At 39.0% G+C, this 24,082-nt stretch overlaps 1 protein-coding gene across 2 annotated transcripts in view; it reads right to left on the bottom strand.

Moving 5' to 3' along the window:
* Nucleotides 1-22,027, bottom strand: part of SPTAN1 (spectrin alpha, non-erythrocytic 1) — a 72,600-nt gene extending 50,573 nt beyond the window's left edge. For both annotated transcript variants that reach the window (XM_077836160.1, XM_077836161.1), the window contains exons 1-14: nt 21,961-22,027; nt 12,505-12,744; nt 11,745-11,870; nt 9,978-10,118; nt 7,540-7,686; nt 6,672-6,805; nt 5,724-5,868; nt 5,481-5,635; nt 4,067-4,202; nt 2,945-3,046; nt 2,225-2,362; nt 1,390-1,500; nt 786-863; nt 451-606 (exon numbers count right to left, since the gene is read on the bottom strand). In XM_077836160.1, coding sequence (XP_077692286.1) covers nt 451-606; nt 786-863; nt 1,390-1,500; nt 2,225-2,362; nt 2,945-3,046; nt 4,067-4,202; nt 5,481-5,635; nt 5,724-5,868; nt 6,672-6,805; nt 7,540-7,686; nt 9,978-10,118; nt 11,745-11,870; nt 12,505-12,741 — 1,806 coding nt within the window. In that variant the 5' untranslated portion in view covers nt 12,742-12,744; nt 21,961-22,027. The remainder of the gene's footprint in view (nt 1-450; nt 607-785; nt 864-1,389; nt 1,501-2,224; nt 2,363-2,944; nt 3,047-4,066; nt 4,203-5,480; nt 5,636-5,723; nt 5,869-6,671; nt 6,806-7,539; nt 7,687-9,977; nt 10,119-11,744; nt 11,871-12,504; nt 12,745-21,960) is intronic.
* Between the last annotated feature and the right edge of the window lie 2,055 nt (nt 22,028-24,082).

Raw genomic sequence — 24,082 nt, 5'->3', positions numbered from 1 at the left:
CAGGTAGGAAAGGGAGAAAACATTTCAGTCTGAAATCGGCATATATTAAAAAACCTCATTCCACCAATCTCATGCTAATAAGTAAGAGCAAAAGTGGAGAACTTACATCAGTTCTTCATATTTACATTTCCTATGTGACTATGAACACTTCTACACATTAGATGGCCTATCCTCCATAACTGTAGTATATATCACAAAGAATACACCAGTTAATTGTGGATCACGTAAGGCTGAGGGCTGTCACAAATGCTGATATAATGTCAAAAGAATTGCAACCATAAGTACCAAGTTAGATAGCAAACCATTTTATTTACAGAGTAAGCGTTTGTTTGCCTAGTGCTGGAATATTCTCCTTGGAATCATGCAGATGACAAGAGGAGGAACTATTCATAAGGCTCCCAGAAACCAATACTAGCTTAACATTATCAGGATATTTATTCTTGTTTTTACCTTGTAAGCCTCATCCGTTGCAGTTTTCATCTTTTCATTGACCCAACTCTTTAGTTCATCTGAGTCTCGGAAAAACTGCTGCAGGTGGAATGAATCTGCCAGTTGAGCACGCCGATACATAGCCCTTTCGTGCAGAGCATTACGTCGGCTCAGCAGCTGAATAAGCAAATATCAGTAGTGAATTCTCAGACAAATGAGAAACCCCATCATGTTTTCTTTAATTATAGTTGAGCTTGCTGCAACTCTACTTATTTATCCTGCATCTGTGCCATCACTTATCCTTTTTATTCATATAACATACAAACCAAGCAGCAGCATGGGTTACTTAAACTTACAGCATCTCTTCGTGTAGCAACATCCTCCTTGGCATAGTGGTTATTCTGAATCAGTTTAGTAGCAAACTCGTCCAGAGCCTAAAAAGAAAGGAGTCTTCATTCATCTGAAATACTAAGAATATTTGTGCAAGCTTATTTAGCAAACTAGGCTTTAGCAGAGATGTGTCAGTTGAACTAATCAAAAGTCAAGACAGCTATTTTTAAACCCCTCCCCTATCCGCACCATTCTCCACATTTCCTTAAGAACATGATCCTAAATCCAGAGGATGGTAGATTTATAGCTCCTGTGAGAAATGATTACTGTATATGTTGAAACAATTCAAGCATCATCCGAAAATTTTCTGGCATGGTGTGCAAGAGAGTACTGGATTACTCTGATGCCCTGATTCAGAGGTTAAATGCTATTCTCTGCCTTGATCCTAAATGTGGGTTTTATTCTTTGAGCGAAATTCCATTTCACATACAATTTGGGATTATATTCAAAACCCCAGAATCATCTTTTTCTGAAGCTCCTGGACAATGATCTGGGTTCAACCCTTCTGTTTTATTCCTTGCTCATTAATACAAAGAGACTTAATGAATACAACTAATGTAAGCATCTTACTGTGATTTTCTCCTCCTGGGCACTGAGGGATTTCTCAAAGTCTTCATGCTTCTTTAGCAGAGCCTCAACACTATCCAGAGAGTCACCTAGGTCTTCATTTAGAAGGAATGCCTACAGAAAAGAAAAACACTTTAGTGAGCCTTACACTACCAACACTCCCAGTTATCCTAAAGCCAGCTCAGGCAGACAGCATTGGGTTCATCACTGTAGGATTTTATTGGGAAAGTTTGTGGTATGGAATTGATGCATCTTCTTCTGCTTTTGACAACTGAGGAGTACATATCTAATTTGTATCAGAAATGAAAAGGAATAATCCCTGGTGGGCATTAACTCACATAAAAGAAACATTACACCAATTCAGCTTGACTTGCAGGTTATGTAAAGCAGCAGCATTAGATTGGAATATTGGAGGTCTGGCATTCTTGGTGAAAAAGACCACTAACAGAACCAAGTGAAGAGAGTCATGAGTACCTCCATGCACTATGGTTAAGGCCGTGTGTGCGTGCGCCCTCCCCCCAGCACCTGCGGCACCCTGACCCTAGTTTTAGTAAGGGGTATATAATACAAGTCATGGACAGGTCACAGGTCGTGAATTTTTGTTTACTGCCCATGACCTGTCTATGACTTTTACTAAAAATACCCGTGACTAAAACGTAGATTTAACTATGGCATGCCTGGCTTTGGCCAGAACTAGTTATTACATTGATAAAATTGGGGGGTGTGGGGGGGGGCACAATTCAGAAATTAAATCTTATCCTCTCTTTCTGAAGGAGCCAAATGCATGCTTAGTATGCTGTCTAACCAGTGCTGCCTGCTGTGCAATTGAAACACTCACCTCTTGTTTACTCATCCAGTTGTCAACTTGTTCAGTGTCTCTGTAGAAAAGCTGCAGGTCCATACATTGTTCATATTGCTGTCTGCGAAGTTCCCATAGCTCTAGAAGGGCAGTTCTTTCATCTGAAAGGATGGTCAGCTGAGGGGCGGGGAAGAAACACATGTTCAATACAGGGAGAGTGGTTCTTTTCCATCTCAATGACAGTACAATCAAGCATGGGCTCTACAAAGCAGTGATTGTGTCTGTGTCACTTTTTCAGTCTCCAGAACACTTCACGAGAGAGTTCAAACACCTCACTCAGCTTCTGAAATTCCTCACCTCCCCCCTCAATCAGGGCATCTAAAGTGTTTTTTCAGCCAGCACACTACAACAAAGGACCCTCTTAGTTTAAGAGCCAGTGCTATGAAACACACAGTATGTTCCATTACAGCAAACTTGAAAGCATGGATAAAAGAGACACTTGTTCTATTAGATCATTCATTTTTCCAATGGGAAAATAAAGAAATGTCACTAGCTTCAAAAAATGGAGGTTATGCCAAATTGAAGGATGAGAGGAGCATGTTGCTTAAATTAAGGGGAAAAGGGAGCATAATCTAGCCAGATAAATACTTTTGCATCCAGGCTCTTAAACAAAAACTACATCCCTCACTAAATACTAAGATAGGAATGGAAACATATTAGAACTTTTCCAACTCCTCTTTTTAGAGCTGTCCAACTTACCTTTTCTCTAACTTCATCAGAGGCATAGTGCCCAGCAGCCAGCAAGGCCTGACCAGATTCATCAGCAGATTTAAAGCTATCTTCATGGGCATCAATTTCTCCCTGTGGCAAACAACAAATATACACACACGGTTTCTAAAATTCTAAAGGAAAACAAATCCAACTATTTTAAGATATTAAGATATGAACTTGAAAATCAAGCCAGATACTGAAAATGAAGCCAAAGACAGCATTCAGATATCTAGAGTATTAACGGACATTCAATTATCTATATACGAAAACAGAGTTCAATCTCTTGTATTAGTAATGTAGATATAATTCAAATGTATCTAGTAAATAGAAGCCACAAGTCAGATTGCAAGCTACCTCTGTGTATTCATGGAAACTCTATAAGGCTGGAGAATTTAGACAGCCATCAAAGAAATTTAGTCATAGCTTTAGTGAAGCTCATGTGGAAAGAGTAACTAGTAAACATGACTTGAATATACAGAAAGAAAAGATGCATGAGTGATAGTAATGTTCTACCTGAAATTATTTTTAGGACATCGTCATGTGGAAACTACATAATGGGACTCTATATGTAGGATATAAAACATGAGCCTGCTCAACTATAATTCTGCAGTGTATACATGTGATAATATAGAGGGCGTGATACATACACAGAAGCTAGGAAATTCAAAGTCTACAGCGATCACATTCACTTGACACTATCTTAATTCATTTGTTTTAGGAGCTGAGGAGGAGAGGGGAAAGGAAAGCACGATTGGAGTTAAAATGCTAATCTAGATTCCTAGAATTAATCTCCTTGTTTGTATCGGTTTCAGTTCAACTCAACATTTTTTTTTAAACAAGCCTTTATTGTTTCCAGTTTTTCTTTAATAAGAAATTATCTGAAACATAGTTCAGTATTTACTCATTTGTGTTTCGACCTATTAAACATGAAGCAAAAATCCAAACTCTTAAATCAGAATAGGCCGCTACCTAGTACATGCAACTGAAATGATATATTCAAAGCATGCTAATGCTACAACATAGTGTGATTCAAAAGACTGCATTAAACTTGTACACATAAACCAGCCTCCAAGTGAGGCCAAGCAGATTAAGCTATATGACTGTGATTACCTTATGCTCCTGATGCCTATCAAGCAGGGCTTCAGCTCCAGCTACGTCATTGGCAAGTTCATCAGCATTAATTAGAGCCTTCATTTCAGTCACCCAGCTGGTAAGGTCACGAAAGTCTGCAAGGAAGCGCTGCAATCTTTGGAAAACAAATGGCAGAAGTCATTTATCTGCACAGGATCTCCATCCTTACCCTTTTTTTGGAACATGGTACGTTTATGTTAGGATTCTGAGAAAAATTCATAAAACTAACTAATAACGTAATGATCATAGTAACCAGCCAAATTACAATCTCAACTCCTGAGATAAACCTGACATTTTTCTATACATTAACGGATTAAAGGCCAAGGGAGATGTTTTCTGATATTTTTAAGTTTTCACACAATTTTCCTCAGGGAAACACGTAGTATACCACCTGAGCTGAAAGAAAAAGAAATACTTCTAACTGCAAAGCTTGCATGCAAGAAGACAAGAGGAAACAAGGGCAGTATTAATGTGGTGATTCTCAAATTGATCTAAAGAAGACTTCTATGTGACCCACAGACCTGCTTTGGTTAGAACAGTGAAGTATGCACAACTGGGAGAAGAAAAAAAAAGAGGCAGTTCAGCCATTTTAGAAAGCTTCAACTGCACATGTCTCAGTCTTCAATAAGAATTCCCTTGTTTTCCTATCAGCTTTTCTTCATATTCTCCTGCCTTTAGGGTTACTTGAAAAGGAAATGAAGTCTTAATGAGTCTCTGTCAGGTATCTCTTTGATAAACGCTTTAAAACCCATCAAATTTGCTGGCAAGACCAAGTTTAAAAGGGAAGCAGATACACAGAGGAACAGAAAAAAAACTACAAAAGTGACTTGGAGAGATCACAGCAGTGTGGGCTACAGGAATCAAGGGGAGAATCATTAGTAATAAACATAAAATCCTGCACCCTGGGAGAGGACAAATAGCATAACACAAAATAAATATAAACAAACAGCCACATTCAACTGAGTTTATTTTCCAATATTATTTTATGTGACCAAGCATATTTATGGCTACAGAGAAGCCAAGTAATTAGGAGATTGGAGGCAAAAGAGAACAAGAGGATCCCATGGGATACAGGAACTGTCATAGTAGATCAGATCAATGTTCCACCTAGTCTGATATCTTTTCCCGGACAGTGGCCAATACCAGAGATCCACAACAGAAAAAGGTTTGAAAGCTATTGCTATATATTATCTTGGAAATGTAAATCCATTTTTTCCCATTAGAAATCCCTGAACACATTCAGTTTAGAAGCAAGATCATGTATTTTGTGTACAATAGTTGCCTCTTGAAACATTACCTCATTCAAAATCTTGGAAATGGCCTCCCTTTATCCTCCCTGCATTTAATTTAGGTGGAGATACAAAAGGTCCTTCCAGTGATACAGCATTCCTACCTATAGGAGTCATTCAGGCGAGCGTGCCTCTCTGCTGCCAGAGTGCGGATCTGCTCCCAGTTTGCAATCAGCTCCTCCCGTTTCACTTGGATCTGAGAAGCATTTTGTGGGTGGGACTGCTGCAGACGATCAGCTTCTGCACACAAAGCCTTTACCTAGACACACACACAAACAAATTGCCATAAGCGTATTACAAGACAATTATATGATTTAAATTACAGACAAAATGCCTACGCTACGTACCTTGTCCTCCAGAGCTGCAAGATCTCTCTCTAGGCCCTCGTGCTTGCGTAGCAGAGCCTGCACACTGGCTAAGTCTCTGCCAAAATCATCTGAGGCCATCAACTGCTCTTTCTCTTTAATCCAGCTTATAGTCTCATCCACATCCCTTCAGAAAGTAACACACAAATTAATATGCATTCATCTCTCTTACAAGAAAAGGAAGAAGGTAAAAAGCTTCTACCTGTCACAAACATCACAATGATGTAGGCCTTCATGACAATAAAGCCCTGGTGATATCATCCAACGGTCATTACACGGAAACTTGTTAATCAATCTTTAGGAAACTAGACAACCCTAGAAGGTTTTACAAGTGTTTTTTAAGGTTTGGGAGCACAAATGGCCAGCTGGTGTAGGGGCAGATCAGGATTTGTGGCTTTGGTTCCTCCCAGAAACAGTCACTCTTTAAGCCTCACTGATTCTACAGGGCCCATCTCCCATGATTACTAAAACCGACCTCCTCCCTCATCCCAAGAAACCACCAAGAGCAATCAGACAGCACAGACAAGGGTGGTGAGGAAAGGAAAAATCTATCAGAGGCCAGAGTGGCTCCATGCTGACTAGTTAGCCAACAGCATGAGAGAGGGATACCTCTTCTGGTGTTTACCGAGGCTGGATTTAGAGGAGGGGGCCTTCAGACAGAGGGGAGGGAGACAGAACTGCCAGCTGGCAAGGAGAAGGCGAGAGATGAGGGTTTTAAGAGTTAAGGAGAAAAATCAGATTATTATTCTGGATGTCATTCTATATGTTGTAGGTCCTTCTTTCAGGAAGGAACAATGAATAAGCTGCAAAACAAAAACATGACAGAGGATGTCAAGTGTTCACACAACCTTAAATGCAGTAGAATGGACCATTAGACATTTATGTGTAGTCAGAACCATAGGCACCAAACAAATCCGGCCAAGCCCATACCTGTTAAAGCGCTGAACTTCAGCTGCCCCGAAGAGTTTTCCCTGCCTCTGAAGGGCCAGCCCCTTCAGACGTTGCCAGCCTGCATTTACTTCATCCTGCTTAGACTTGATCAGTTCCTCCTCAGGATGCTGCTCCTGATGAGCAAAAGAAAGATGGCTTACAGTCTATGGATTTATTTCCACAGACACCAAGACAGTTCCTGTGTTTCTACAAGATCAGTTTATAAACACCGTCCCTTTCCTCCCAATCTTTCAACTTTATAGTTTTACTGCAGCAGCCAAACATCCAATACTTTCATAAGACACTGCATAAAAACCTATACTTCTTTTGTATGCTGTAGGCCTTTGGAAAACCAATCCCCGCATTTGTCCTGGGATCCCATGCCTTCTCACGCCCAGCTGATAACCAGGTGTAGAAAATGACACTTTAGTCTTGGATGGCAGTGGAGAAACAGTTTTAACTTCAGGTCTTCATGAGAGCTTGTCAGTTACTCCTGTAAAACCACTCCTCACAGAGTTTTCCTTTGAGGAATGTTCTTGTCTAACAGAGCTTTACACAATCTACCCAGCAGAAGAATCCCTGTTGAGAATATTCAGCATCTGTAGATCTACCCCATATGCAAGTACAGTTGCCTCTGTTTCCCTCCAAGGTGACAGCTGGCATAGCACAGCAAATTTTTGCTCACTGAGTTACAATTGTTGTTTCCACAATTATCACAACAGATTTCAGATACTTACCTATATTTGTATGCTATCAATTTCTGTACATTTTTGAGAAACAACTACTGTTTCTATTTACTACCCAACACTCCTTAAAGAATCTAAACAGCATCACTTAGGGGGCCTTTTCACAACACACCGATATTTACCTGGATAAGTTTGCCAGCAAACTGGTTTACTTCATTTACTCTTTCTTCATGGGCTGCCAGGTCTGTCTGAAACTCTTCAAACTTCTTTTGTAAAACCTCAACGTGCTCCAGATCCTGGCCAAGTTCTTCTGAGGTCACTATTGCTTCCTAGCATGTTAGGAAACAAGAAAATCAGTTCTATCACAAGCCAACACACAGAAAACCTGTTAGAAACTGGGAAACCAGCTGTTCTAGCTGCAAAATGTTGCCACTTCAAAGACAGTTACAATGGGTACAGCAAAACAAAGTTCATTATGCTTTAAAGGCAGTTTTAAAATGCATCCTTAAAGGAACACTGTGTCAACTTAAAATCCACTTCATCCAAAAAATTTTCACTTACTATAGTTACAACTAACACTTAAGATTGCTATAATAAAGAGATTAGAGAAAAATATTTCTCTCCTTCTTCCAGTGTGTTTACTTTGCTATCAGTCAGTTTCTCTACAGCAGTGGTTCTCAAATTTTTTTTTTTGCGGACCACTTGAAATTTGCTCAGGGTCTCGGCGGACTACTTAATGATCTTTCCAAATGTTGTTTGAACCGTTAGCTAACTATTGTAAAGCGCTTTGGATAAAAGTGTTATATATAAAAAAAACCCTTAATAATTAATGTGTTTTTGTTCTACAAATAAAAGCACATAACTCATATTTTAATATCAGTAGTCTTACCTTTCTAATGTGATGGATGTGCCCTCTCTCCCCCTCACCACGGCAGCCCCCAAGCTTGGGCTGGGAAGGAGAGGGAGGGTCTCTCCCCCTCACCATGGCAGCCTCCAAGCTGGGGCTGGGAAGGAGAGGGAGGGTCTCTCCCCAGCAGCCACAGCCCTGGAGCTGGGGAAAGTTGCCTCTTTCTCTGGCCGCCACAGTCCTGCATGTCCCAAATTCCCCCACCCCCTCTTCTCACCCCATTGCCCCATCCCACCTACCCCCTGTTCCCCCCAAGGCCACCACCTCTCTGTACATGTGCGTCTTCTCCAGGGTCCAGACACCTAATTAGTAGAGCCATGCCTGTGCAACTCCACTAATTAGATGGGTGGCCCTTCATTCTCTCATGTGCAGCCACCCAGGTGAGCACCTTAGAGGGAACTATTCTCAGACCATCTCAATGGAGCTCGCGGACCACAGTTTGAGAACCTCCGCTCTACAGTTATTTGTCTGGTTTGCATGGGTCCTGTCCACAGCAACTATTGTTTTTTGTTTTGTTTTTAATCAGGAAGCTGTGGTTGTAAAAACTGAAAAATTAGCAGGCATACTTAGGGGCAGGTACAGTGACTGAAGCTACTTGTAACTCCTTTATTTGACATAAAGAAAGGGAGTACTTGTGGCACCTTAGAGACTAACCAATTTATTTGAGCATAAGCTTTCGTGAGCTACAGCTCACTTCATTGGATGCATACTGTGGAAAATACAGAAGATGTTTGTTTTTATACACACAAATCATGAAAAAATGGGTGTTTATCACTACAAAAGGTTTTCTCTCCCCACACCCACTGTCCTGCTGGTAATAGCTTATGTAAAGTGATCACTCTCCTTACAATGTGTATGATAATCAAGGTGGGCCACTTCCAGCACAAATCCAGGGTTTAACAAGAACATCTGGGGGGGTGGGGTGTGTGTTAGGAAAACAAGGGGAAATAGGGAAATTTGACATGGACTAGATATCAAGCTGACAGTGTCAGGCTGACTGATTTTAATGAGGGGCAGGTTTATGAAAAATATTTTGTAATACTTAATGGCAGTTAAGGAGGATTTACAATTTGAAACTCCTAGTGCCACAAAACAGCGAGTCATCATTAAGAAAACCTAGCTGATCATTTTGTGGCTTTTAAACTTTAGTATTGTGGTTTGTGGTTCTGCTTCCTCAATGTTCAGAGAGGTCAAAAGCAAATTGTTCTCTTGCAATGGTTCTCTAAAGATATTCCAGTCACAGCTAAGTACTTATAAATTTTTCAATGGGTAGCACTCCCTTTTCATACCTGTTCATTTTAGCATATATGTCACAAAACCTTACTTTTATGTGCAGCAGCTTTCACAATGTAGGTAAGGCACAGTCAGCCACTATGACAAATACTAAGGGTTGTCTTAAGCAAAGAAGAGAGTATCATGTTTCATGGTATCCTCAACATACAGAGAATTTCTCTGTTATCCATTACTTCTATCAATTTCCTAAAATTGTTTTTGCAATTGCTGAAATAGGCTAGAATGCTCTGTATACCTACCATTTATATCACACAAAGAACTACAACAATTCACAAAACCGTATTTAAATCCCATATGGTGCCTTAAAACAATAAGACAGTGAATGTTTTGATAAAACAGCTCCATATAAATCCTTTCATGGAATTGGGATGTTGTAAAGGCTATATGATGCAAGTGGATATTCTTTTAACCATAATATACCTTGTCATTGATCCAGTCCAAGACATCTTCACATTCTCGTAAGTACTGCACCAGCTTCTGGGCTTGCAGCAGCTTGATCCCCTTTTCACGCATCTTCTCTAGCAACAGCTCCCAGAGTCGATGAAGCTCCTGCAGTCGAGTCTGAAAGACATAAATAAGATGCAGACATTATAATTCTATTTCATAAAATATGAAACTTTGCAATGCAATTATTTTCTCAACTCCTAAAATGATAGAAATTTTCATTTGAATCCTATTTTCATAAATGTTACACTAGGTAAAGCAAGAATGAACTTCTGTCAACTAACAAGACCACCATTAGACATTTATGTGCAGTCAGAGTCATAGGATCTGAAGAAGAGCTCTGTGTAGCTCAAAAGCTTGTCTCTTTCACCAGCAGACAATGGTCCAGTAAAAGACATTACCTCACCCAACTTCTCTCTCTCTAAGCTTTAATGGAAATTAAAAGACAAACACACACACACAAATTGCAAAACAGGAAAACAGCTGTTTCACCCATCATTTATAACACTATGCACACTGAGATCTGTAACATAAAAGGCAAGTTAGAGGAGCTTTCAGAGATCTAACATGGATACATACTTAAAGGTATTTAATAGGCTCAGTTATGGAGGTGTATAGGAGAGAAGGAGCTCACGCTAAGTGAATCTCTAACATTGTCCAACAGCACACTGCAAACTATCAAAGAGGAAGAAAGAGGCATTCAAAGAGAAAGTGACAAAGCAGCATTGCACAGTCAAAGATTCACCTACTCGTATATGGAACCCAACTTGAGTAGCAGTTACTATTGGGCGCTGTGCAGTCCTGTATGGCGTGAAAGACTAAACCATGGACAGACAGGTTACTATTCCAAACAGAATACAAATTAAAGTTTACATTGATCACCATGTCCCAGGATTTTCAATATTTTTAACAGAATTAGACCACTTATTTGAAAAGTAATTTTTTACTTTTGTTAAGGATAAATTACAAGACCAAAATATCCTTATGCAATGAGATGGCTAGGGCTAATATGCATAATTTATAAAAAGCGCTCTAAAATAATGACACAAATTGGTCATTCAGCTTCTGTAAGCACCCTTGCACCCTTAACTCAGCTATATATTAGAAATGTAATAAATAAAATTTATCAGTAAATTTGATAACTGTGAAAAGAAGGTCCCTTGTCACTGATTTCTCTTCTTTTTGAAGAGCTTTACCTTTTACAGCCTTTTTAAGAAGTGACAAAAGAAGAGCTTTAAAATATTTGGAAAACGTATTTGTTCTGTTAAAGAGTTGTGCATCACTGACATCTGCAAACTAGTTATCCATTTGCCTAATTGCTATGCAAACTTAATCAAGACCTGGAAAGGGTGGATTTACACCCCCGCCCTCCCCCCCACCAAATAAGCCTTAAAAAAAATGGATGAGTGCAAAGTAAGAGCAGTAGCTTAGTAAAGCACAGTAAAGCATAGTCAGGAGTAAGCTAGAATAAGAAATGTAGCCAGAGGAATGAGAATACGAAAGAGAAGGAGTAAAAGAGAAGCACTGATAGAGGGTTCAAAGAAAGCTATTTTAATAAGAATCCAGAATTTGTCAAAACATGTAGCTAATATAGCGTAGCAGCAAGTGTTTTAAAAATCAACTTGGTGCTGTGATACACAGTTTGGGAGATTTGGAATGAAGAAAAGTTTTTAGAAAAAGGAGATAAAAGTGCCTATCTACACTGAAGAAAAAACTTGTAGAAAACAGATTTCTAGCACTCACTCTTATAGTTTCAGATGCAAAATGCCCTTCGTTAATCATCTGGTTTCCAGTCTCATCCAGTTTAATGATAGCCCCTGAATTGGCCTGCACCTCAGCTTCAAAGGCTTGGTGTTTCTGCAGTTTCCCCTGTAAGTAAAACGTTAAAGATGACTACTAAAATCTGAGGAGCTGCCTTCTTCCACATCCGCTCCCCCCTCTCCCCCCCCCAACACCAGTACATTTATTACACTTTTTGCACTTGTAGCAGCGTTCACATACAGTAAAACAGCACATTTGAAATAATAGCTGTACCACGTTTCCTGGGCGGATTCAAACATCTCAATTTTAGTTATTTTATTTTTGTTTGCTTGTTGTGCTGCAGTGTTTTCAAACACTTTGGAGGTAATCCCTCCCACACAGCATATTTTTCTGCAAATGTAATTTTTATGGAAATAATAAGAATTTACCCAAATCTACTCATATAATTGAAGTGTCCACTAGATTCTGGAAATAAAGGCTGTATTGACATTCCATTCTCTTAAGGGCCAACAAGATTTCAGTGACTAACCCATCATTACAGTACGCCATTTACAGTGGATCAATTTAGAAACCAGTTTACTGAAGAAAGCTTTGTAGATGTTTGCATCCAGCTCCTTTTATCACACTATATTATTTCAGCTACATTTTTACGTTTGTTGTATTTATTCCACAGACTGAACCTGGTATGCTTGGAGGCCAATAGTGCTGGGGTGGAAAGGTAGGAGACAGAAATAGGATGTACCTGTAAATTGGTTGGGTCTTTGTAATTCTCATCAGATGCAATCTGGAGTTTCTCCTGGATCCATTTTTCCAGCTCATCTGCATCACGCTGGAAAAACTGGAATCGATAGGAATCTTCAAGCTTTTGGCGTCTCAGAGTAGACAGTTCCTTGAACCTGTGGTATCGGTCCAAAACTTGCTGGCGCCTCTCTTGGATATCCTCTGCTGTTTCCAGCACTTTTACACCACTTGGATCCATTTTCTGAAAGTCAAAAAACTTCAATTAATAACTTTGCTTCTGACATGAAACAAAGGCAAATATGCCAAGATCTGAGAAAGTAAAGTTTGTTTTTAGTCTCACACATGGTTTACTTACAGACCTAGTGTTTTCTGTATAAAGAAACCCTTCTATCAAGAAAGCATTACAAGGGAAATGCCCATGAAAAGACTCAACAACCACTTGTTTCTTAAAAGTCCTGATGGGAGATCAAAGACTCTACCCAGCAACATAAATGACATTTATCCACCACAAAAGTACCATGCTAGAATCTGGTAGAAATATACTACCAGAGCTAAGTATATGGAAAAAAATTAAAAAACTGCCCCACTATTTCTACTGTAAAAATGTTTAAAATCTTAGGGTTGTTTATTTAAAAAAAATGCTTATAATAACAGAAAGACAAAAAATATTACTGCTTGTTACAGAATGGCTAAAAGGCCCTATTTACGTTCTCCTCATTCTCTTACATAAAGAAACTTGTAAAACAAAACTTTCTATTTTACATAAAACTTCAAAACCCAGTAAGCTCACATTGTACTTCACAGATGTCAACTTTTGGGGAAGGAAGAGAAATAGTAGGATTTAATCATTAATTATCCCTCTCTGCTATATATCTTCATTGCAGTCCTTTTGCAAAAAAACAAACATACATATTTTGAAAATCATTTTTATTACAGGCAGTGAGAAGAATAAATATTGTACTCCTGCAGCCACTTTCCATTAAAGGTTTCACCCCTTTCTACTTTCTTTGTAGCTTCATCAAAATTTAAATGTAAATAGGGAGCTTGATCCTCCAATACCAAAAGTTCTGATGGCACAGAAGTATTAAGGACAAATGGGACCTAAAACAAAATTCTGTTCATCACAGTCAGTGACATTAAGATCTAATACACTTAAACATTTAACCAATCAGTGACCATCCCAGAGATTTTGCAATGAACATTTTGTGCTTATAAAATAAAATAATTTTTCAGGTTTCACAGTTTACAGGCAAATTCTTACCTTAACGAGCAGTTATTTACATGTACATCTGTATTGCTTATCATGTAAATCCTACACATATCAAAATGGAAACACAGTCCAGAGAATGTATCACTCTTATGAAAAAAGTAATGAAAAATCAAATATAGGGAAAGACAAGCGATCTCTATGAGATGCTGTTGAATGAGGAATTATTATTTAGTCTCTACTCAGCTGTATGTCTACATCAGAAATGTATCTGGGTATGATTTCATGCAAAATTCCACAGGTGGGAAAAATATGTTACAGATATATTTCCTCTTCAGATTCCAGACACTTGGAATGGGACCATCCAATAAAAAGGAACACATGGAAGCGAATTCACACATTCCAAAGCTTTCTTCCAGCACAGTCACACCCTGCTGTAAAACAGCCATTTCAGCAGCAGTTGTTACACTTGTGAACTCTGAGGCCCCGCTGCATTGCGGCAGTTAAAGTGAGGGGATGGAAATTCTGCTATGCTTTAATTTTTGAAGTAATAAAAATGGGTGTTTCACCCATTTCTTTCCAAGAAAACTAGCACATGAAAAAATCTGCATGCACTATATTGTTCAAATATACTTAAACTTCAATCTGATAAAAATGATAACGCCTCAATCAGATTAGCAAATCTGAATCTCACATAACCATAAACTCCAAATGTAATCTCAGCTCAACTACACGTTAATTTTACTGACAAAGTAGTTGCTCTTTCCACTGTGTTTAAACTTAGCCTTCAAGCAGGGATGACATGTTGAGTACATAAACCATTCACTACTAAAAATGCATTTCTCCTGTCCTGTTTTCTAGTTATGATTAAATCCATTTTTAAAAAACTGCTCAAGAAAGGTGGGGTTGGAGAGTGTTTTAATCCTGATTTGCACCTGCTCAACTATATCTTATCTCATTGCTGCCTATTCTGATTATTTATACTACTAGGAAAAATTAAAGTCATGTTTTTTCATTAGACTCCAGTTTTATGCTCTTTGGTTATAACACTACTGTTAACTACTAAAAAATGTCTTCAATAGTTTATATTTAAAATAGTTAATATCTTATTTAAAATGGGAAATATATTTTGTAATTCAACTAGTTAACTCGGCTATCTTTTTGCTGGAACTTGCAAAATAAAAGACTCTTTGTAACTACAGTAAGTAGACCAAGTCAATTGTAAAAGAAGTGCTTTGGTCTAGCAATAATGGACTGTTCTTTCCTGCAGCAAATCAGCTGACGTCAGCATGCCTCTGTTCTGCCAAAATGTTATCAGCAGTCACTGGGGAGCTCTGAGCATAAAAATCATCGATGCTGCAGAATGATGCAGTCTGCATTCAGTATTTTCATCTCAAAATTGAAGTAACCCTGTTTGCAGCCAAAGAGCAATTCATTGACTTGTTTCTAAATCTTCTGTCGTTTAATTGTATAACTAAAATGTTTCTCCCTTTCTGTATAAAGGGCTGCAACAGTATAAACAAGGAAAGCTATAAAAGCAGCTTAAGGTTGTCTACATCTAAATTACAACAATGTTTATATGTGGAATTTTTTTTACTCAAATGACTACAAAAACAACAAGCAGTACGGTGGCACCTTAAAGACTAACCGATTTATTTGGGCATAAGCTTTTGTGGGTAAAAAACCCACTTCTTCAGATGCATCTGGGTTTTTTACCCACGAAAGCTTATGCCCAAATAAATCGGTTACTCTTTAAGGTGCCACTGGACTCCTCGGACTCCTCGCTGTTTTTGTGGACACAGACTAACACAGCTACCCCTCTGATACTTGGCATCAAATGACTGCTAGCTTGACACCAGATAACTCATTTCATTCTTGGTCTCTGTACTTACAGACATCACATTCCACACATTATTGTGCTAGATGATTGAGACTGGTATAGTGCAAGACCAGCCCCTCCCATTGCAATCTGCACTGGGCTGATAAGGTCAGACAGACAGAAAGTTCCAGGCTGTTCAGGGAGGCTGTCTGAATTAAATAGGTTATTTCCTTCTGAAAACCCTGTCTTCTAGATAGCTAAAACCAGCAGAAAAATAGCTCCAAAGTGGCACACATCTTCCTTAAAAAATGCTTTATGATCTTTCTACATCTCCCATTATTCTTAAATACTGTGAACTATTTTTTTTAAAAACCTATCAATCATCTCTATGAAAAGCTTGCAAGTTAATAGTTTTAAAACTACTTTGTCTCAGATTTACTCTTCAATTTATAATCATAGTTTGTGTTTTAAAAAAAGACTGCAATGCCCAGTGAATGGAATGAATTTTGAAACAAAAATGTTTATTACCCCCAGATCTCTTCAAATGCACTGTATATGCCAAGGATTAGTCTTCTACAATAATTTTTTAAAAAAAGAGGTATGCTAAGCATTTGAATGGGAATGTTCAGCTGTGGATATTTATAGATACAACAATGCAACAGTAATGTCAGCAACATCATTCAACCAGGGAAAGCAGTTGTATCTAGGTGGGTTAGCAGGAATTATAGTTTTGGACAATATAATGGCTGTCAGCATTTTAATTTCTAAATCATGTTTTCAGGGCTTAAAACTTGACTGCAAAATTTGTAAAGTGCTCAAATTCTGTATACAATATCTCAGACAAGACCATTTTTATAATTACCCAAAGCTACCCAAACTTTAATTTTTCTAAGTACCACCCAGGTATTATGGTGATCAGTACTTTTGGAATGTAATAAAACAGTGACCATCTCTTAAAATAAGCACTTACTGTTTAGTATAGTGTCCTCCTATTCTGACAAAAAAGACTTAGCAGTTTCAGACGCCTTTTTTGTATTCATAAGAATTAAGTATTTTAATGATTTTTCATAGCTATCACATTACAGGCTTTTCATTTTCTTTCCTTTGGGAGAGAAGAGAAGGGGCGATTCTTATTAAACAAAATCAAATATTATACATAAGTAGTAAAAATTTTATACCCACCATGTCAATTTTAATATGGAGCGAGGCAAGGTGGGTGAGGTAATATCATTTATTGGATCAAATTCTGTTGGTGAGAGAGAGAGACACACACACACACTTTCGAGCCACAAAGAGCCCTTCTTCAGGTCTGGGAAAAGAATTTTAATAGGTAGACATCTTATTTTCACTTGTTCCATTCAGGGCTTTCCTGAAGTTTTTAGGCAACTAGTAATCCTTATCTGAAACATTCATAAAGTTTAAACAGCTACTAAAATTTATAATGCCAATTTTGGTTTTAACTTAGTTAATGTAAGTTATCCAAGATGAAAAAGGGAGAAGAATTTCTGGAAAGGAAGTATGGTGGGGCTCCTTAGGTCTTTGAAGAAAATTCCGTGTGCTGATATAATGTTGGGAAGGCAGTGAAGACGACATTGCAGTATATCATATTAAAATTCATTATGGGTTTTGTTAATTTACCCTACTATAAGAAGGGAAATTAATACCCACTCATTTAATTTACTGTTGTTGGAAAGGATCTTTTTAAGTTCACAAAAATCACCAGTAAGAAAGACCACCCAAATGCTTAGAAACCCCTGCAATACACAAGCAAAAATGGGTACGTGAAGGAAAGTGTTGCAGTAATAAATTCAAATGTCTTGGTTTCTGCCTGTTTAAAGTCAGATCATTTAAAGCTGCTGCATATTAGTATGGACTAATAGCAGAATAGGCAAAATTCAAACAGAAGAATCTAATAGTGCATTACGTGGACACAAGAAAATAAAGTACAAAGAAACTGTAGGAGTAAAACACTGGACACAGCAGTCTTCTTTAAAGTATGATCTCATGGTTTGCACACTGACAACTATACATTTTTAAGAATGCAAGATAGTCAAACGTTTTCTTTTTAATTTTGGCACTTTGAAGATGATATATAAAATAGCTGAATTTCACCACTGATTACGGTTCATTAGGTACAACTCTTAACTATGACCACAGACCTTTAACGTAACTATGCAGAGGTCAGCAGGGATTGCACTCTGCATTGAAGCTCATGAGAAGGCAAATTACCTTGACTGCATTGCATCAAAATCCAGAAATGCGGAGCTGAGAAACAGTGTGATCCCAGTGTAAATAACCTTTTAACTTACAACTTTTTTCTTAATATTATGTTGCAATCATCACCTCTTACTGTAATTAAGATACATATATAAAAAACTTATTTTACCCCATAATAAGAGACTTTATATTGCTCTTAATTACCCAGCTCAAGTTCTGTTCCTTAATCTTATTTATTTGACCACCATTTTACAAAAACCCGCACATCAGTGGCTACCCTGCAATTATACGATTGCACAGTCTGTATATATTGATAGAATAGGAAACAAGGCCAATTTTTCAGTTTACAGTAATTTACATTACACAGTACATCACAGTAGATCTTCAGATGCTGTAATCAAAAATATTTTCTTGGCCAACAGCCCTTTAAAGCAAAATAGAACTTTATAAAAGTTAATCCACAACAACAGTAGATCAGACAAAACTATGATCAGGACAGAACAATGATCACACACCATGCGTCACAGAAGAAAATGAGAAATCTTTAACAGAAAAAATTCACAATCTACACTCCACATAGTACAAAAAAGCAACTGCTATATTTGTCATGCTGTATTTTACGCTCTAGAGTCTATACACATACACAACTCTCAAAACAGGCTGTTTTTTGGCACAAATAAGTCATCACTGCAACAAAGGCAGGCAAATGAAGAAAATGACTCCATTACATGCATTTCATAAGATACCTGGACTTTGAGTTTACGAAACGATAACATGATGGAGGAATGTAGAGTCTAAAAGGGAGGTGGAAATCAAGATAACATACCACTATCTACAAATGTAGTAACATAAGTCAAACAAATGCAACTTCTGACAAAATACACATTCTGTCAAAGTAACACCTTTCTACTTCCTCTCCTCACCACATATAATTTGGAATGATTGTTATGTAAGCTGCTGCATGCAACAATGTTAAGAATATCAATAATCAAATGTAATTAAAACAATTGAGAATTGACTTAAGATACACAATTTTCATTTAAAAAAAAATTAAAGGAAAAAAATTACACGTAAAGAAAGTGATCTCACTTGGTAAACTACACTTCCATATACAAATTCATCACACAGGATGACTTAAAATACAACCTCAGAAACTAACACGCTTAACAAGCAAACTTTAAATATAAATCTCCTCCAAAATACTTAAATTCACTTCCCATGTAAAATATGTGCAGTAAATAAAATCTGTGACAACGTATTTTTTGGGATTGCTATTCAAGGATTATTAAGTATGGCTGATACACTGAATTTTAACATCTTCAGTTCCCTGCATCCCCTAGTCCGCATTTTCCATGAGTATACTGCAATCCATGTTCTTGTACAGGGACAATTGCAGTTATGTGCCTTTGTGTTTTCTGAAGCAAGTGCATATCTAGCATGGCATTATCACAGCTTAGGGTAGATCAATTACAGCAGTAAGAAGGCAGATTGCCACCTTATTTGATAAATGGCCAGCAACGGGCACATGGTGCTGGACTGCACTTGGCAGTCTACTTCAACAACATCTGCAATCTGCTCCACCCCATTATTCTGGTGCCTGCTCCAGAGACAAATTGTGGGGCGGAGGAGGAGGAGAAGAAGGAATACTACTATATCAGGGTAAGAAAAGGCTCAGTTTAAAATTACTTGCCCCAGACTGGTGGGCAAGCAAGCAATTCACACCCCAAGAATGAGTCTGATTTTATCCAAAAATATATAATAGATGAATACCATACAAAGTTATTACACAGGTAAAATTAAGGCAATGCAGAATTTAAAAATTATTTTCATGAAGTGATGAGAGGGATAGTTTTAAAATTAACAGCTCGCAATCAGAGGTGCCACCCTGTCTGAAAAGACTGAGACTGCTCTTACCTTGCTTGTGCATAGGGAAAGATGGTAAACTAGACTTAGTCTGGGATGGGGTCAATACCACACTTTAAAATAAAATGTGTTTGTTAATCTCACCACTATGGAGCTCACAGAAGCACACCATCTATTATTTTTTATTGTTGAACCTTGCTTTGACCTTTCCAAATACAAGACTTCTGTTACAACAGAAATGGAAATAAATTACCCCATGCAAGCACTATAACCTCTTATCTTAATTCAATGATTTTACACAGTCCAGTGGTTCCATTACTACACTTATGAACCCTTCACAATGCTGCAGAAGTCTTCCTAGTTTTCAATCCTTTTGTTCCTTCTTTTCAGAACACATTTTATAAACACAAAATTCACAGCAAGGCTGATTTGTTAATTGCGTTAAAATGCACAAGGCTATCCAGTGATTTTTTGTTTTAAAGAACATTTTATTTTGAACCAGTATGAAATTCTGATCAAGGCCTCTCACAAAAAGCAATCAATAGAATCTTCTACCACTTTGGTGTGGGCAGAAAACCTTAAAAAGGAGCATTCTTGGTTCAGGACACATTTTTAAATCAGAGATACAGAACCATTCCCAGGGGCTATTTTCTGCATCCCATTCTTCACATCAACATACCTGTCTTCCTGAGCCTATTTAAATCTGAGTGGCAAATTGCTCAGTAGCCATGTATATTTTAAGATCAAATGATTGGAAAGTATAATCATTCACTGAAAAATGATATTAAAGAACCTGACTAGAGAATAAAGCTACCATAATATTACTGCTGCATACACATGGACACTTGGAATACCAAACAAAAATAACTGTTTCAAATATTAACATAAATGATTACATTACTGAAATACTTGTAAACTGCCAAAAGTATATTTCTTTTACTATACATGGATAAGCTCCATTCAAACAGAACAAACATGGCTGACGTTCCCTTGATTTATCAGAAATATGTTATGATGAGTTCCGTAATTGCAGGAACAAGGTGAGAAAGCCAGGCCAAAATCCTGATTTATTTTGTAAAGTGAGCCATGATCCTCCTCTTTCTCCCCTTATGTCAAGCATCTGGAGTCTTGCAAAGTCACACATTTGGAAGGAGACTTTATCATTCATTTTAGGGGATTAATTTAAGGCTATTTAAAAGCCTCTTCCAGTTAGGATGAAGGATTTTGCTGTGTGTTTCAATCAAGCATTTAAAAATTCCCTCCTGTAACAGTTAAAGTCCAGGATTATTTTAAAAAAATATATCTTTATATTGGGGAAGAAGTTCTCCAGCCACCACCTAGAAATCCAGAATCGCTACCTCACTTTTCTGCATCTCCTGACCTTGGACAGGGGATGGGCTTGTGAAGGCTCAGGGAGGGAAGCCATTGCTGTGAAATGAACCCAGGGTTATTCCCCGCAATCAGCCTCTCTGTGATCATTTTTTCCCTCTCCAGATTTTCCCCCAAAGCTGGCGGGAGTAATTAGGCTGCAAAGCTTGCTTGGGGGCGGGGGGGGGGGTGTAAATCTCCCCTGCTCTTTTTGTGGGAAGGGAGATTTGCTGGCACTGTTATTTATCAGGGTGTTTATTCGCTCCTCAGAGCGGTAAATGAAATTCCTGCTGTTACTGCTGGGAGCTACACAGGGCGGATCCGCCTCGCTCTTTCACATCCACACAAATCGCCTGTTCCTCCATCCCCAAAACCTCCCTCCCGTCCCGACCCCATCAGGAAAGAGTAACAGAAATGCAGCCACTCATTACACTACTGTCGTAACCGCCCTGAGCTCGCCTATACTCAAGCGAGCCCAGAGAGACCGGGGGGCGGGGAGGAAGAGCGTCTCTCTGCAGAGACTATGTTAATAGCGATGACAAGAAGCGAGCCTGAGAGGAGAACGTCAAGGCTCTAAATCCATTTTTGGGAAATCGAACAGTAGCAAGGATCCCTCGGCTGCCGCGAGCGAGCTTAGGCGAGCCCCAGGGAAACGACAGCGTACGCGGGGCGGTGTCGCGGAGCAGGAGAGCTTTCCCGGGTGAGCTTCTGCGCGCACAGAAGGGACACCCACCGCTACCCCACCCATCCTCCGGGCGCCCCGAGGCGAGCGTCGAGGAAGATAGGGATAACTCCTGGCTTACACCTGTCCCTGCAACGCCTCTATGCCCAACGGGGACTGGGAGGGGCGCACCACACCGGTCTCTCTCCGCAGGCTAAGGGCCCCTGGGAGAGCCCAGTGAGCTCGCCTTCAACTGGCCCACCCCGCCGCCCGCTCGGGCCGTCGAAGACAGTAACACCCCCCCCCCTCCTTCCTTCCTCACCAAGTCTGTGTGGAGAGTCCGGCGAGGCGACCGCAGCCCCCCGCTCTCCGCCCGTCAGCCAGACTACCCACACACCGCCCCCAGCTCCGGCCTTTATATATGCTGCCCCGGATATGACGTCAACACCGCAGCACGGTCTCCAGCCACGGAACTAAGCGAATGGCTCCGGCTGGAACCGAAGGGAGAGGCCCCCACCCCGCGGAGGAGGGGCCCTGTACACGGATAAAACCGAGTGAAGCCGAAGGCGCCTGCCGCAGTACGGAGAAATCCGAAGGGTTCCGGAAAGAGTCGAAAGGGCGGAAGAGGCCAGCGGGGGCCGGTCCGCGGGGAGCAAGCTGCAGGGGCTCGGCCGTAGCGCCGCGGCTTCCCCCAAAGCTCCGTTTTTCTGCCCCAGGCCCAGCTCGCTGAAGCAGGGCCCGGGTTTGCTCTTCGCCACGACAAGGGCGCTTTCACCCGAGATTTGGTTTAGGCCCTTCCATTTGAGCGACCCGAGTACATGAACTGGATGATCAACGCCGAGCCTCGTACACGGGCTTCGTTGTGGGACCCACAGGGGTTGTTAGGAAAGATTAAAAACTGAAAATAATGGTAAAAATCGCATCCACTTTTCCATCATGGAAACGGTTTATTTTCATTCTCTTTGTGCTAGTCACTTTCAGGCTGCTGCCCCGGAGCATTCCCTTGATAGAAGTGCAAAAAAAGAGCACAACGCTTACATAAAAACATTTAATTTACCATAAAAAGAATATTTAGCAAGGTTTAGATTTCTGTACTACTACTAAAAGCAGGCACCTTTAGTTTGCATTAATATTAAAGATAATGTAGAGGGTTCCTTTCTCAAACCCATCTGCAAGGCAAAAATGACAAAAGATCATGGTTTCAAAAAGATTTGAATGCCTGCACAGGTAAGAGGTTTTTGTTTTTAGATAGTCTATGCACCAGTTTTGTTAACAACTAAAAAGGAAGTCGTTCTTTAAATAGGAACACTAGGATGCTGTAATTATACCCCCTAAACTATGTTGTATGGAGCCCTCATATATATTTAAAGCCCCAGTGAGATAGCAAATAAATAAAATTTCTGGCAACAGAGTTGTGGTTTTGTTCTTTATTAAAAAACCCACAAACATACATTCTCTTTCAGCTCCTGTGCAAGCTGTTAAAGCAATTAAATAGAATAAAAATCATCTTCCACAGACATTGCAACAGAACCTGTAGGACTGCAACAGGACCATTATCTCTAATGAAGTACATGAGTCACATCAATCACATCAATTTAAATTGGATCAGGTCGTTAATGTACAACAATTTTTCATGTCAGATGTTCCCATTTACACTGTATTTGAAATGAATGTGACGCATACATACTGGAAACAAATCCTTTAAGTGCATTTGAGATTATATAAATACATTCTATTGTACGCTGCATTGAGAAGTTCTCTAAATACCCTAGTAAGGCAAGATAGCCATCACTCAAATCGACAGAAATGGAAAAAAACAGTTTCAACAAAAAATGAGACTTCAGTTACATTAGACACCACTAGATACAATTATGAACTACCCCTGGAAAGGTGGTATGTGTTACATTTTGGTTATGTGAATACATTAAGTGGAAGCATTTTAAAAAATAAATTTATTGCTCTATTTAAATATAGTTTCAAAACATCATGGCAATCCATTGCAACAGTCTTTCATAAGTAAGGCAGAGAAACTCAACATCCTTACGGTATTTATAAAAACATACACCTTCATTAATATCCCCTAAATAACTAAAATATACAAAGCTTCCTGCCTTGCATATTGTCATAAAACATGATCCACACACATTTTAGAACTTAAACAAAATCTATAATATTTAACCAAAATATCCAATATGACCACAACAGTAAGCATTAGATATTCAAGATGTAATTAAATACATTTTAGTTTGTTCATTATAGGAATGGTTGCTACACTAAACATAGGCACAGTGAGAAATTTTATGAGGCACTAATAGGACTTGAATACCTAACTGTCCTTTGCGCTTTTGATGATCTCCCCTTATATCCTTTCAATAGCATTCTATAACAGCTATCAGTATTACCAACTCTAAGCAGTCAGACTTTAAAAAAAAAAATTAAAAAAC

This window comes from Eretmochelys imbricata, chromosome 16 (genome assembly GCF_965152235.1).
Source record: "Eretmochelys imbricata isolate rEreImb1 chromosome 16, rEreImb1.hap1, whole genome shotgun sequence".
Taxonomy (NCBI): Eukaryota; Metazoa; Chordata; order Testudines; family Cheloniidae; genus Eretmochelys; species Eretmochelys imbricata.
This window is presented reverse-complemented; position numbering and strand designations above follow the sequence as displayed.